This window comes from Mauremys mutica, chromosome 5 (assembly GCF_020497125.1).
Source record: "Mauremys mutica isolate MM-2020 ecotype Southern chromosome 5, ASM2049712v1, whole genome shotgun sequence".
Classification (NCBI taxonomy): Eukaryota; Metazoa; Chordata; order Testudines; family Geoemydidae; genus Mauremys; species Mauremys mutica.
Window position 1 is genome coordinate 13,869,184 of NC_059076.1, and position 14,976 is coordinate 13,884,159.

The 14,976-nt window shown below is 39.8% G+C and overlaps 1 protein-coding gene across 2 annotated transcripts in view; it reads left to right on the forward strand.

The window, feature by feature from the left end:
* G3BP2 (G3BP stress granule assembly factor 2) overlaps positions 1 to 12,884 on the forward strand; it is a 43,524-nt gene extending 30,640 nt beyond the window's left edge. For both annotated transcript variants that reach the window (XM_045018869.1, XM_045018868.1), the window contains 4 exons: positions 5,114 to 5,216; positions 8,884 to 9,012; positions 9,218 to 9,336; positions 10,050 to 12,884. In XM_045018869.1, the coding sequence (XP_044874804.1) occupies positions 5,114 to 5,216; positions 8,884 to 9,012; positions 9,218 to 9,336; positions 10,050 to 10,322 (624 nt within the window). In that variant the 3' untranslated portion in view covers positions 10,323 to 12,884. The remainder of the gene's footprint in view (positions 1 to 5,113; positions 5,217 to 8,883; positions 9,013 to 9,217; positions 9,337 to 10,049) is intronic.
* Positions 12,885 to 14,976: the final 2,092 nt, after the last annotated feature.

Consider the following 14,976-nt stretch of genomic DNA (forward strand, 5'->3'; position numbering starts at 1 on the left):
TGTAATCAAGAAATGACACTTCTAAATTTTCTGACATTCTATTTGTTTATAAGGTTAAATGTAACAGTAATTTTATTGTAGTATGTACAATAGGGGTCATTCATTGCTAGAACTACCAATCCAGTTACCCTGTCATTGGGCATTGAAATTGTTCATTTTGAGAAAGGAACAGAGCCTCTCCTAAGTGAGAGAGAAAAAGAAATATTAAAATTCCCAATTCTATATTTATATGGATTAACTGTACTGCTATGGAACCCTGTACCAACTTATGACTGTGAGAGGTGGGAGGGTTCACCTTTGCTTGCCAGCATAGTGGTCTCTTCCAGTTCCCAGACTTTTTGTGACAGAATTGTAGTATCCGTCATTCAGATACCAAAGACAAGAGGAAATACCTAGTCAGTAGGAAATTCCTAGAGAATTTCATTTCCTCGAGAATTTCTTGTCCTCCACATATCCAAAAACTTACTTAAAATAAAGGAGGCAATTTTGAAAATGTTTATGTTCTATAGTAACCTAACGAGTTACCCAAGGACACTTGTGGTAGCTCACTTCTAAACTGTATCTGGCCACAATTTTCAGTAGGACAATTCAGAAACCAGTGTCGCAGCTGTTCCTACCACCAGTTTTCTCTCCATTTTACTGCCTCACAGAGGAAACTGGCTAGGATCACCCTTCTGCTAGCTGCCCCTGGAATGCTTTTTGTGATGTTGCCTTCTCCTTGACAGGGTTGTCATGGAAATCGGACTCCTGCTCTGTAATGACTAGGAAAACCTGGTTAGTTTTAAAGTGCCTCACACTGAGGGGAGAATAAGCAGTCAAGACAGCCACTCTTGTTTGCACAGAACAGTGAGCTTGTTCCTATACAGAACCAAAGATTGCTTCCTTGTGCCATTTCAATTCAGAGAGCACTCCGAGCACTTATTTTATCTGAGCACTTTGATGTATTGTTTACATACGTCAACAAAAGCCAGACCATCAAGTACAGTTTCATTGTCCCCTTCCATCTTTCACTGTATTGCCATATACAGTTTGCCAATGGCAGAAGAAAGGCATGTCATGTTTCGTTTCCTTTCAGTGGGATTCTGTGTTAAAGTAAGTCTGCTCAGACGTTTTCAGATAAGACCAAAGCAGGTTTTTACAGACAGAGTCTTAACTCCGTTATCTCTTTTGGGAAGTAGATGGATAAATCTCTCTCCGGCCTCCCTTATGTGACGCTTAAAATCAGCACTTGAAGGGTTGGTGGGAAAGACAATTACTTTATTCTAGGAGGCATTTTCAAGCATTAGCATTTCCTTTTCCCTATCTTGTTTCAGACTATCAACACCAAACATAACCCCCCATTTGGATTGTTCTTAGACCTTTTTTTAAAACAAGTCCCACAAAATAATGAGTGTGGGGGAAACTCAAGGATTCTCCTCTGCCAACTCTTAACTTTCAAATAAAGTACCTATTATGACTCCATCTCTCTTTAAAGAGGTGGCAATTAGTAAGTACCATTTTAGATTTAGATTAATTACTTTTGTGACCAAGAGTTACTATGGGGCTGGTCATATTCAGCCTGTAGTACCCAGGGACTTGTCCTTTTCCTCTTCCTTTGTGTTCAGAGATAAACGCTGAATAGCTGTCTAGGGAGTAACATAGGCCATGTCTTCAGTGCTAAGAGAAGATGTGGGTTTGGGGTTGTTTTTTTTTCCACCTCTGGATAACTCATGCAGATGAGCCATCCCCAGGTAAAAACCACACTGAAGGCATGGCACTATACCCTGTCTGTGGTTGTCTGTGCCTAGTTTGCTTTGCAGTGAAACTGAACTGCCAAGCCTTCCGTTGTGTTTTTAACCATGGGACGTGCGTTAGAGTGATAAAAACACATCTCTTCTGAGCAGTGAAGACAAGACCTTAAATGTAGTCTTGCCTTCCATTTGAGTTGAAGCCGTGATTACCTACCAAGGAAAGGGATTAAATAGTCACTAATTTGTATTTAATTTGGAAATTCTGAGAGTTCAAACCAGCATTTCTTTTGGTGACTGATAGTGTTGTTGCCTTCATGTCTCCAGAAGCAAGTCTTAAAAGCTTTTCAAACTGGGATATGACTTTTTTTTCTCTTGAGGACATATATACCAGGATATGTGGATGAGATTTTTCTGAGTATTCTAAGGGTGCAGAGTTAGTATCTTTCTAGACAGATGAGTAAATCTGAAAAATTGGCTAGTTCTTCTGGGTTTAGGGATTATCGGTTGGTTGTCTGGCTCAGTGGATATCTTAGAACCACAAGGCTACAGGGGGAATCTTGGATCAATATTAGAAGTCTAGGCCTCCGTGTGGCTTAATTTTTCCTGTGGTCTATTGGTGAGAATCAAAGTGAGTGGTTTCACAGAAGTCAATGTGGAGACAATGCTGTAGCAAGCTGAGGTTCTTCTTATCTGTATCCCATCTAATTATCTTCCTTTTGCAGTAACAGTGTGGCAGGCATCTCACCGTCTGGGAAAGACCTTAAACTTCAAGGGATAGAAGTCTTCCAAAGCAGATCCATTCAGTTTTCCATATATATGGTCCAATTTGAGTAATGTGTGTCTCTGACACATGAAATGTTAGAATTTGAGGGCAAATAAGTCTTGTGGGCTTGCTTCTTGTGCTCTTTTTGCCTCTGGGGCCATGGCTACACTTGCAAATTTGCAGCGCTGCAGCAGGGTGTGAAAACACACCCTCTCCAGCGCTGCAAATTGCGGCACTGCAAAGCGCCAGTGTGGTCAAAGCCCCAGCGCTGGGAGCGCGGCTCCCAGCGCTGTACGTTATTCCCCACAGGGAGGTGGAGTACGGACAGCGCTGGGAGAGCTCTCTCCCAGCGCTGGCGCTTTGACTACACTTAGTGCTTCAAAGCGCTGCCGCGGCAGCGCTTTGAAGTGCAAGTGTAGCCATAGCCTGGGTGTCAAGCAAGATGACAATCACAATAGCAGAAGATGGTCTTTAGTCCTCATTTCTCCTCTTGTGGATTCTTGGAGAATGGAGGCATTTCATCTTCTATAGAGTCTACGCCCAAAGGCTCAAACAACTGCAGACTTATGAATATGCTGCATGGGCATTACCAGAAACAAATTATTTGCTAATCATTTTACAGTTCCAAGGGGAGAAGGATGCATCTCCTCTCTTAGGCATGCTGTAGAAATATTATTCTGTGGCTTCCAGTGTAGTTCATGTACTTTCCAGGAACAGGGCTCTGAGGAGATTGGTGGATGGAACAAGCAGTTCTCAGTTCCCAGGGCAGTACTATCCCCTCTCAGAGTTTGGTAGGATGCTAGTTTACAGGAGCGCATGCGCTCTCCAATGTTACCCTGCAAGCTTGGACTCTTTAATTTTGCGGTGTGTACAAAATTGAGGCGGTCTGTATGTCTTGTGCTGGAGAAGGCTGATAGTTTGGTATTGCTGGTCTACTTATCATAAACCACGCACTGGTGTCTAGTAAGGCTTGCCCTCTGTTTCTTTGGACAGACACACTCTACTTGTTGTGTTAAGTAGGCATCTGAGGTGAATGACTGAGCAGATAGACTTTCTCTTGAGGACCCCTTCTCCCCCCCCCCCCCAAAAAAAAAAAAAAAGAATTAAATCAAGTAACTCTGAAGGCAGGGTAGCTTGCTGTTCAGGAAAGAAAAATCTGTGATTGCCTTTCTAGCTCCCATGTATTTCTATGAGCTGCTTTTAGTTGTATAACTTTTTACGCATTAAAACTTTAGGAAAATAAAATATCACAATGGTGCTATTGTGGCCCCAGAGGTGCTGCTGCAGAAGTAGATGCCCATGCTACACTCAGACAAGCTTTTATTTATTTTTTCTAATTCTCATAATTTAAAATGCTCAGTCTAAAAATATTGGAGAGGAAGTGCCTGGTAGGGTGCCACTTCAGTGGTAGGAAGGGTGAGAGGTTAGTCTTCAGTGTAATATTTGGGCACTTAATAGATAATCTTTCCCAGAAAATCTTCTCTGAGCACAAATATTGGGATTAAGTCACCTGGTGTCAGTAGTTTGTTTACAAAGGAAAAGTGGTGGGGAATCTCTCCTTAATGCCACTTGCTTTTGAACTGCTGAATCCATATGAGCATGCAATGGTGCCTATGACCATTCCTTTAGTGAAACACCCCTTTTGGATTTTAGTTCTGCAAACTCATCTCTGAGACCCTGATGACAGGAATGTGGGCGTTGTGGTGGTAGCATTTGTTTGGCTAGTACAGGTGAACTGAATGCTTGTGGATGATAGCAGCAATTTCGATCACACACACAGAAAATTTTCAGTCACTTAACTTTCTTGTTCTGTAGCTTCCTACCCCTTTTTGAAGGTAGTTTTTGTATGCAGATGCTGGCGATCATTTGTATGTGAGCTTAAAGGTGTGAGCTTTTTGACTAGTGGGACAGTTTGTGTGTGCTCCCATGTGCACAGGCTTGGCATAGAGACATCTTCCTTTTCTTTCTCTAACTTGTGCACTGTAGGACTCTTTATCTAAGGTATCTTCTCTCCGATCTCCTTATCGGAGAAGACTGTATTTAGAGATTTGTGAACTTGCTTTCTTTTCCTGTTACGATGTGGCTGTTACCTGTAGTTGATGTGTATTCTGGAAGAAGAATCCTCCAGGAATTACTAACTGTAATTCTGTTTCTTCCATACATATTAATCTAGGGCTAGTCTGTGCAGTCCAAGCGTGGCACAGGAAATGCTGCAGAAATTCTGTTTTTTAGTTGGATTTCTGCACATTTCTTTGTACCAGTTTTGAGCACCTGCTGATATGTAAAATTATGGAGCTACTTGGGTCTCAATTCTGTGCCTGGTCAGTTGAAGATAATTCCCTCTAGCCATGCCCTTGGGCAAAATCAGATTAGAAAGAGAGCTCCTAGTCCTGATTCTGAGAGGTTTGTGTTCTCTACCTGCTGGCAGAGAAAGGCAAGCCCTGCAGTCCTGGATTGGTACAGAGGAACTTGTAGAAAATTTTCATGTATTCCCAAAACACTCTTCCTGTGGATCTGTATCTTCCAGAATTGTTGCTATGCATGCTAGTGATCTGTAGACTGCTTTTATTTCAGCTTTTCTTTGGTATCCAGTGTTTAACAGTGTGTTCTCTTGTTTCAGCCAAGAGTTGAAACTAAACCTGAAGCTCAGTCTCAGCCACCCCGTGTGCGTGAACAGCGTCCAAGAGAGCGACCGGGTTTTCCGCCAAGGGGACCGAGACCAGGTAAACTTTTCTTTATCATAGTTCAGTGTGTGACAGTGAGAAGCTATGTATCTGTTGTCTTTGGATTCAAAAGGATAACTTCCTATGATTGATTGGCATAGGATTTCCTGTACCAGACCTTTGATCCATCCTGTTTGATGTTCTGCTTCTAGTGTTGGCTTGTACCTGGCCTTTAGGAAAGTGAAAATCCTTTATTCTCTGCAACTAAGGGTGGAGGAATGAACCCTTTCCTGAGCCCTGTTTTGTGATGAGTTGCTCTGAAGCATGAGAATCATCCCTCTGACTGCAAATGTTCCTTTTATCTAATTCTTTTTTAACATTCCTGAGTTATTTGCTTGTATCATGCATCAAGGAACTTCCTCAGACTGCTTAATGCTGTTTAAAACCTCTGTTCTCTTGAGACAAACGCTGATGGCTTCTGAATTTTGAATGTCCTCTAACTCATGTTGAACAGACCGAATGGGAGCACTTAAATGCCTTTCATTATCTCTTACAATGTGCTTCTCCTTTCTGAACAAAATCTCTTTGATCATGCATTATGTCATGTGCCAAATGCCATGCCATTTATTCTATTGTAGCTTTTCTCAGGGCATAGTATTGTCTTTGAGATGGTGTTACCTCTCAAATATGGCTCAGTTTTTGCTGCCTCATTTACACCTGTCAGTTTATAACATAAGCAGTCCTATTAATACATCCCGGTCAACTCTTGATGAGCACTGTTCAGTAAGTACCCATTCTGAGCTGTGCACAACATCTAAATCTGTTCATGGGGATGCACCTCAAAAGTTGTGTACAGCTTGACCTAGTGTACGTTAACTTGCCATTGTGAATGGTGCAGTAGTGTACAACGGGGTGAGTGATTTCACCTCTGGATATTAAAATTCAAGTTCTGGCAAAGATCAAGAGAAATGATTTGAACTGTTAAGAGAAGCTCTCTGCACCTTGGAACAGTAGATTATCTCTGATCAAAAGCCTGGAACTAAACATTATACAAGAGAACTTTAATGTTGGGTGGAGTTTTAAAACTTTTAAGTGTTAGCATAGAGCAGACAACGGTTCTCAAAAGTGGCTTAAATGGGTGCAATTGAGATTTAGTGGAAGCAAGCCTTCCTGAAACAGATCTATATTAGCATTTACGCAGTTGTTGATGTTGTGCAACTGCACCAGATGAATGTATGTACCAAACTTTCTAATCTACACTGGGGTTAGAAGTACTTCCTTATTCCCTTGCTTCCAACAGCACTGAAACTAAATGTGTTTAAGGTGGCTAGAAAGTATTCTAACGCCTGTTAGAAATCAGATTTCCTTTCTTAAAGACTTGATCTGTACCAAGGGCTGAAAAATTAAAATTTCATAGAGGTTTTAAATCTAGGCAAAACAGAGTTGTTAAGTTGGGCATATTGGCTATCCCATGACTTAGCTGCAACTAAATCTTAATATGGGTCTTGTTTATATCTGGCTTAAAGTTCTGACTTCTCATCTTGCTGTTTGAGTAATTGTAAAAGTTGGATTTTGGGGAATTAAACGTCTCAGGATATTGGGATAGATGAAAGTTACCATCTGTCACTACTTTGCATTCAGCCCAAGCTTGACACTGGCCGGTAGTTGCTATAGCATAACTGATTGCTATGGCATGTTAATTATTTTGGATATATGCAATTAGCCGGTCTCAAGTTCTAGTAGACATTGGTTGGGAAATGTATTGACAGTCTGTTGAGAGACTAGGGAGTTAAAAAGCACGGCAAATACTTACCTTAGCTACAGATGGCTAGACATAGGGGTTGAAATGCAACAGTACAGAAGTTTCTGTCAGCTGCCTGTCTGAAGAAAAATAAGATATCAAAATTCAGGGGGATTGATCCAGTGCATTTAAAACTCAGTTAAGATACCTAATACATAACCACTGTTTAGGAGCTATAGGAACTATCCTGTGCTGTTTAACTTTTGCTGCCAGAGCTAACAGACACAAATTCCACATACTAATGGCAGTTGGTACAACAAGAAAGTAAAAGCAGTGTTACCTGCAAGCTGCAATAAAAACATGAACTAATGCAAATTGGAAAAAGACACAGCTAGCAGAGAGACTTCATTTTCAAGCATTCTAAAGGCTATTGTATATAATAGGGAAAATAAACTTGAACAACCTTACAAGGAGGAGTGGCAAGAACTCTTGGATATCTGAATCAAACACTACAGTGCTAATAGCTGAGAAGTTGCTTAAATACAAAGTAAAGTTTGTCCTCTGAACTCCCCTTGTAGGATTTTTCATTACAGATCATTTTGTATACAACAATCCTGCAAGGTTTTGCAAATCAAATCACGGAGGGGAAATTTTTCAAGACTTATGCCATATATTGTTGAAAAATGGAAAGGGATGATCTTGGTATTGTGTCATATCAGAAGATGCAGAGCCAGACAATGACCTAGTAATATGATACAGGCTAAGATTTTATATCTCCCATTAGTTAAACCTTATATTGCATTCATGGAGATAATAAAAAATGCATCCAAATTGTTACAGTACAATGGAAAGAGCTCAATAGCTCAGTAACATCAGTGAACTTTTATATGGGGGTGTGGGTATGTCTGTTTAATGCAGTCTGACAGCCATATATGAATATATATTCTAGCTGGGCTGAAGTGGAGTAACTGGCAATCTTGCCACCACTAGTAGATAACAAAACATTTAACTTTCAAAGCTGTGCTCCTCCTTTGAACAGTCATGATGAAAGAGGAGGGCTAGAAGAAATGGTTGAAAATCTGCAGTAAATGCTAGCTTTTCAGTTCATTTGAAAGGTTACTAGAAATGTCTTAAATGGCTAACTTTTTAAATTGGGTAAGATGGTAACTTTGAGACTCTGGAAAATAATAGACAATAACCTATCATGAACTGTAAGCTTTCTTCACTCGTAAGAAAGTCCCACGGATGTTCAGGGTGGGCTGTTGCTTAATATCTTTTTCTGTGTACGGTTTCCAGTCTTTGGGCAAGAGTGAACAGGTAACTTACATTTCCAAAGGTACAATGAGATGCCCATTCATCTTAAGAACTGGTGGTGAACAGTGTTGACCCCTGCTCTGAGTGTTACGAAGATAGAGTAGTTGCAGTCGTGAAGTATGCTTGCTTCTTAACAGGTTTTATTTTGATGATGTTGCAATTTTGGTGGTATGGACAGAGGTAACTGATGGTAATGTTAGCAGAGGCTCCTACTGAGCAGGTAGATAGACTTACTTTCTGACAGTTGGAGTTGTTCCCTCCAGGTCAGGATTGAGATTCACTGATGGGGAAGCTTGCATGGCTGCTGCCAGTGCAGGACAGTCTTCAGATAAGTCTCTGCAGCTGGCAGGTCAGCACTTTCCATGAAGATTAAAAGCACATGAGAAAAATTAAGTACAGTCAGTGGATGTGTTTCTCTTAAAAAGCACATAGCTGAGTGAGATGGCTTGTATATGAAGAAAACAAGAAGCTTTTGATATCCCAATTGGGCAGAATTAAACTTTTAAAGGCACTAAATATGCATGCCTTCCCCAGCAGAAAATAGCTGAAGACCAAGGGTGAGAGTGGCTCAAGTGAGTGAACTGAAAGCAGATCAGTGTGTTGCTAGATGTTCTTCTCAAATTGTTCAATACAAATCCTAAAACTGACTGCTTTTGTTTTGAATGGACACAGGTCGAGGGGATATGGAGCAGAATGAATCTGATAATCGCCGAATAATTCGTTACCCAGACAGCCATCAGCTCTTTGTTGGCAACTTGCCACATGATATTGATGAAAATGAACTGAAAGAATTCTTTATGAGTAAGTAATGGGCTTTTAAATAGTTTGAAATTAATCTACTGGGTCTAGAGGATGGAAGTGAAGCTTCAGCCACTGAACATGGTGTATATATTAAAAGCAAAGTAACAAACCTTAACATTACAAGACGCTTTTGAGAATAACTAAACCAAATAGGCTTATTGTGGGGCCTTATTGCATAACTTGTTTTTGTATTGTGCTTTCACAGGCTTTGGAAACGTGGTGGAACTTCGCATCAATACCAAAGGAGTTGGAGGAAAACTACCAAACTTTGGCTTTGTGGTATTTGATGACTCTGAGCCAGTTCAGAGAATCTTAGTTGCGAAAGTAAGTTTGGCCATGTAGCATTTGCATATTTGTCATAGTGAGGGAAGTAATGCTACGAAAACATGAATGATGCAATGTCCTTAGTTCTTACTGCTCTTCACCAGAGTTCAAATTTCCCCACTGACCGAGGTCATGGAACGTTTATATTTTGTGTTTAGCCTATTCTGGTTCCCACTTCAGTTCTATTCTTTAGAAGTTGCTGTCTTCTGATGGATGCTTGTAAGTTTTTAAAAATTGAGTTCCAAGTTTTTGAACAGCACTACTTTCATCACTAAATCATAGATCTAGGGCTTCTCAAGGGAGCAAGCTAAACTTGAACTGGGATTGGGGAGGGAAAGGAAATTACAAAATTTCCAGGGTCAATAGATCTCAGCTTCCTTTAGAGATGACAAGTTTTCAGTCCTAATAGTTTGAGAACTGAAAGTAAAATTGCGACTCTTGCAAGCTAGCAGTGGTTTTGTCTAATAGCAAGTCCCATGTCTAATCAAAGTATTTTACTAACTTATCGCAGAGTGTTCTATGGTCTCTACAGATATGTAGGGTTAGAAGTTGCAAGTCACAAACTGCTAGTGAAATTTGGCATTAAGCTGTGTGCAACTGCACTGCTAATGACAGAGTAGCATGTAGGGATTACTGTTTCCACGTGTTTTATATCACTGGGACTTTATGAAATGGTGACTAACTTTGCCTTGTAAACATTTTCCCCTTCTAAGCCCATTATGTTTCGAGGAGAGGTGCGCTTGAATGTAGAAGAGAAAAAAACAAGAGCTGCCCGTGAAAGAGAGACCCGAGGTGGTGGTGATGATCGTAGGGATATTCGGCGCAATGATAGAGGGCCCGGGGGTCCCCGTGGAATAGTGGGTGGTGGAATGATGCGGGACCGTGATGGAAGAGGACCTCCTCCCCGGGGTGGAATGGCACAGAAACTTGGCTCTGGAAGAGGAACCGGGCAAATGGAAGGCCGTTTCACAGGACAACGTCGTTGAAATCCTCCACTGTTGGCAGACAGTCTTGGCAGTGGTACATTATTCGTCGTGTTTGCATTCTTGTTAATTTTTTTGGCTTTGGAATGTGACACAGCCTTTTTGATCATTTCTTTGATGTGAAAAGCATCCTTTGGTTACCAGTTTAAATTGAGGTGGACATGCTTTCCCAAATTTCACAACAGGAGTCACACTGTTAATTTATAAATTTAGACTTGGAGAATTAAGGACAGAGAAATGACCATAAAACTATCTGCAACAAAAGTGGACTAAAGGACATGCCCAATCGAATTCAGGTCCTTTCAGTCAAAAACCCTCTGCTGCACATTTTGTGTAAGTGTTACTGTTTCTGCTTATTACTGTTGGAAACGCAGTTAGTGCAATCTGTGCAATTGGAGAAGCTTGCCTTTTTTTTTTTTCTTTTAGAACACTTGGCTCAAAACAAACTAACTTGTGTTTATGCACTCATCAAAATGCACTAATGGGTACTCTAAACTCATTTACATTGACATCTACAAGAGGCATCAGGAAAAAAATCCTTCATCTTTTTTCAGACAGAATAGCTTTTGAAATGATGCGGGCATCTGATCTGCTTGCTGTGACCAACATGTACACACACAAACCTTAACAAGACTACAAGTATGTTCCAGAAGGAAACCATTTAGTGGTAAACTAAACACAATCCAGAACTTCAAAGTTATGGTCCCGAGTACAAAACAAGTTTGATAGCTCATATCTAAGATTTTTCTACCTGCCCCTCTTCAATACAGGGATGGCTGGCTGCTCAACACACTCCTCCTTCCCTTTCCCCTTCTTTAAGCGTTGTACAGTGAATTGTCTTTACTGTATTTGAGTTCTCTAGTAATGTAATAAGCATGATGGTGCCTTCTATTAATACATCATTCCAGTCTTGCTGGTGATTTTGTACAGTATAGTGTATGAATTGCAGTGCTGCAAAGCCAAACAGCTGCAAAATGTTTAAAAGAAATCATTGAAAAGTTGTATAAAAAATTGCAGTATCTTTAAATCAGTAAGTTACTAAAATATCACTCACCTCGCCCTTCAATTAACAACTTTGGCTTTTTATGGAGGAGGGGAAGGGAGGGAGAAGGTAACTGAGTAGTCTCCAGATTGTCTTTTTTCTATCAAATGTAGAATTTTTATGGATATGAAGGTGAAATTTCAGTTACGCTTCAAAAGTCAGCTAAGAACTTGGTATGCTTTGCCAACTTCTAATGTATGCTCATCTATAGGTTGAGGGTAAGCTTGTTCAATAACGATACTGCAATTTTCAGAGAACAGATCAGCAGCTCTAAGTATTTGCATTTTTCAGTTTTTTGAACTTACATTTTGCACAAATCTTTGAACTGATGTCGACACCCATCAGGCTCTGAACTTAAGGGTAGGGGGAGACATCCTTTTATGTATTTTTACTTATAGATTCCTTAAATCTGTGAGAAGTTTGCTATTTCTGGATTACTGTCTGCCTAGATGCAGGTTCCAGTAAACTGCAAATGTAGCAAACGATACTGTCTAACTCCGTGCTGGAGAGTTCAGCAAGCACCAAGCTCTGATGCTTCAGGAGGGGAGGGGGTGAGAGTGTGACCACTTAAAAGCTGCTTCTAAGCATGGAAGACCTCATCACATTGCAACTAGTAGCAAATATGGCATAGTAGCGATTTTGTTTCTGGATCGTGCAACTGTTTGTGATTTTTCAAGCAAGCTGGAAGATGTTGCACACGTTTGTTTCTGATGTATTAGGCAAAGCAAGATTGCATCTGACTGTTTTTCCCCAAAACTTGAGGTCTTCCATGTTTGAGGGTAAGTCTTGCACTATTTCCATATGTTTTCTGGGACACATTGCTCAGTTTCCATTTTTATGTTTTAGTTTGTTACTCTTTCATTTTCAGATGTTACCTGGAAACATAGTACTTGAACTCCTCACCACAAAACATAACTTGACTTAAGTTAGAAGCTTTTAGTCAAACTGCTGTCTTCAGCAAAAAGTTTACCACCAGTGTTCGTGTAGCTTTTTTAAATTTTAGTGCTATGATATCACCCTGCCATCTTCTAAATTGTTATGGCAAATGGCACTGGGGAAAGTGTAACTGACAATTAGAAGCGCTACTGAGCCATTCAATTTCTGGCTTGCTTCTTGTTTAAATGCCATGAAATAAAGATAATGGAACATCATACCCAGAAGTTTACATGGTGATTGTTCACCTACTGTACTGTGGACTCTAATGTTCTTGTCCCTCTTTCAGTAAATGTACCTCTTAAAGCAAAGTAACGGATTCATTGACCATTACTGTTAGTTGCTGATTTGTGGATGGTGGTAGTATTCTATCATTACAATCCTATTTCAACAAACTTGGCTTGCCATCTTGGCTTTAGTAGGTATAAAAGACAGTGGATTACCATCTTTATTGCTGTAATGTGTTAAGCATTATATGCTAGTAGAATCTAGTTAATTGTTGCAGGTGGAAAGTATTTTTACTTTTAAGTTTCCATTCTTGAATGTGTTTTGACTAAACATACCAATAAACTACTGATGTCTGCAGCATTTATCAATGTCGCTAATTCTCTCTTGAATGTAGGTCTGTTCTGGTGTAGCATTATTTCAGACCTTACTATGTAAAAGCCAATTTTTAAAAAATGTGTTCCTCAAAGTGATGTAGGATCAAAAGCTACTCCCTTTACTTGCATGTCGTATGCTTCAGTAGAAACTACTCACCTAAGTAAAGCAATTTTTATATAAAATGTGCGCTCTCGCGCATGCGCTGTGTGTGTGTGTGTGTGTGTGTGTATATATATATATATATATATATATATATATATATATATATATATATATATAAAACCTACACTGATGGGAGTTTTTGGAGCAACACCAAGCAACTGTTGGGGTTATGTTTGACTGGTCTGTGAACACCTGCTTGTACTCTGACAAAAAAAAAAAAAGAGCCCTGAGCTTGAATAATGCTTGAATAACTCTAGCGTTTACCCATTTTTTGTTTGTCACATAATTAAATGTCAAGAACAAGTTTACTAGGCTTCCTTTGTTGCACAGGTGTAGCAAAAATTGTTGCATTATTTACAAGTTTGTCCATCTGATGCTATCGCTACTTTAAGCTTGCAATATTTATTCTGTTTAACGATATTTTTAAACCATTGTTAAATGTGTTCAGCTATTTCCTGCTGCCAAAGGTGATTAAAGGGTGGATGGTGGAGTATTACCTGGGATTTGTTTAACTCCTGACATCTGAACTAAAATCTCTCTCTCCAGGTATTACACAATTCAGTCTCTCAATGGCCCTGTATGATAAGTCAACACTTCGGTATTTGAGTAATTTTAGAGTTCTTCCCAACTGGTAAATTTAGCTCAAATCAGGATGAGTATTGTAGTCACTAACCCGTACTAACTGACAACAGCAAAAATGTTCTTTTGAGTATAATTATGTCCTTACCCAGGGTATGGAGAAGGCAGATGTTTAAAAAACACTTAAAAATAAAACTTTCAAATGGACTAGACTTTCTTGGTACTGGCTGCACCACCACTTATTTTCTAGTGAGGTTGGGCACTTCATTTTTACATTGCATGATCCTTCCTCTTCTGGCCTCACTCACGTTGCCAGATACTGGCCATACCTGTGTTAATGTCAACTTTTCTTTTTTGGGAATAATTGTCCATATAAAGTATTAGGGAAAAAAATGCTCTTAATGCTAGTAGTCAAGCAACGTATTTATCATGGGAGTTACATGTATTAAAATTCCCACTTTGATTATGCTACTGGTAACAACTGTGATGTGTGCTGGGGTTAAATGTTCAGAGTGTAATGTCTTTTAATGTAATGTAACTTTTTTTCATAGTAGGAATATCTGAGACTAATCAGAAAAGCACTTTTACATTTAGTTGTTAGATAAGTTCATGGAGGATCAGTCTATCAATGGCTATTAGCCAGGGTGGGCGGGGATGGTGTCCCTAGTCTGTTTGCCAGAAGCTGGGAATGGGCGTCGGGATGGATCACTTAATTTACCGGTTCTGTTCATCCCCTCTGGGGCACATGGCATTGGCCACTGTGGGAAGACAGGATACTGGGATAGATGGACCTTTGGTCTGACCCAGTATGGCCATTCTTATGTTCTTAATTCAGTTATTGGCTACGGTAAAATTATTTAAAGGGATTGACACAAGCTCAAAATCTGTGCCCAATCTTAAACACTATTCAGATAGGTAAACCTTTAGCTTCCGGCATCCTTTTTTTTTTTTTTTTTTTTTTTTTTTTTTTTCCAAGGACAATCCTGCCAACTAAAGTTTTAAAACAAAAAAGCAACTTGAAATTTCTTGGTAAATGTTTGTATACAGGCTTCTGATTCATTAGAGATGGTGAGAGGCAGAAGAAGCAGATATTTGCTAAACACGAAGGACAGAGAATAGCGACCATGATTTGCAGGGCCCAGTTTCCAAGCTGACATGACATACAGTAAGGTTCAAAAGGAAAAAAACCCAAAATGTCTTGCCAGAGACTTACCCTGGTAGAGCAATGTAATGTTAAAACTCTATTTGGATTTTTTTTTTTAAATCACTGGTTGTTTCATAACAATGGCAGATTACCTGACACTTCTGTCACACTGTCTGGGGTGGCTCACGACCGAG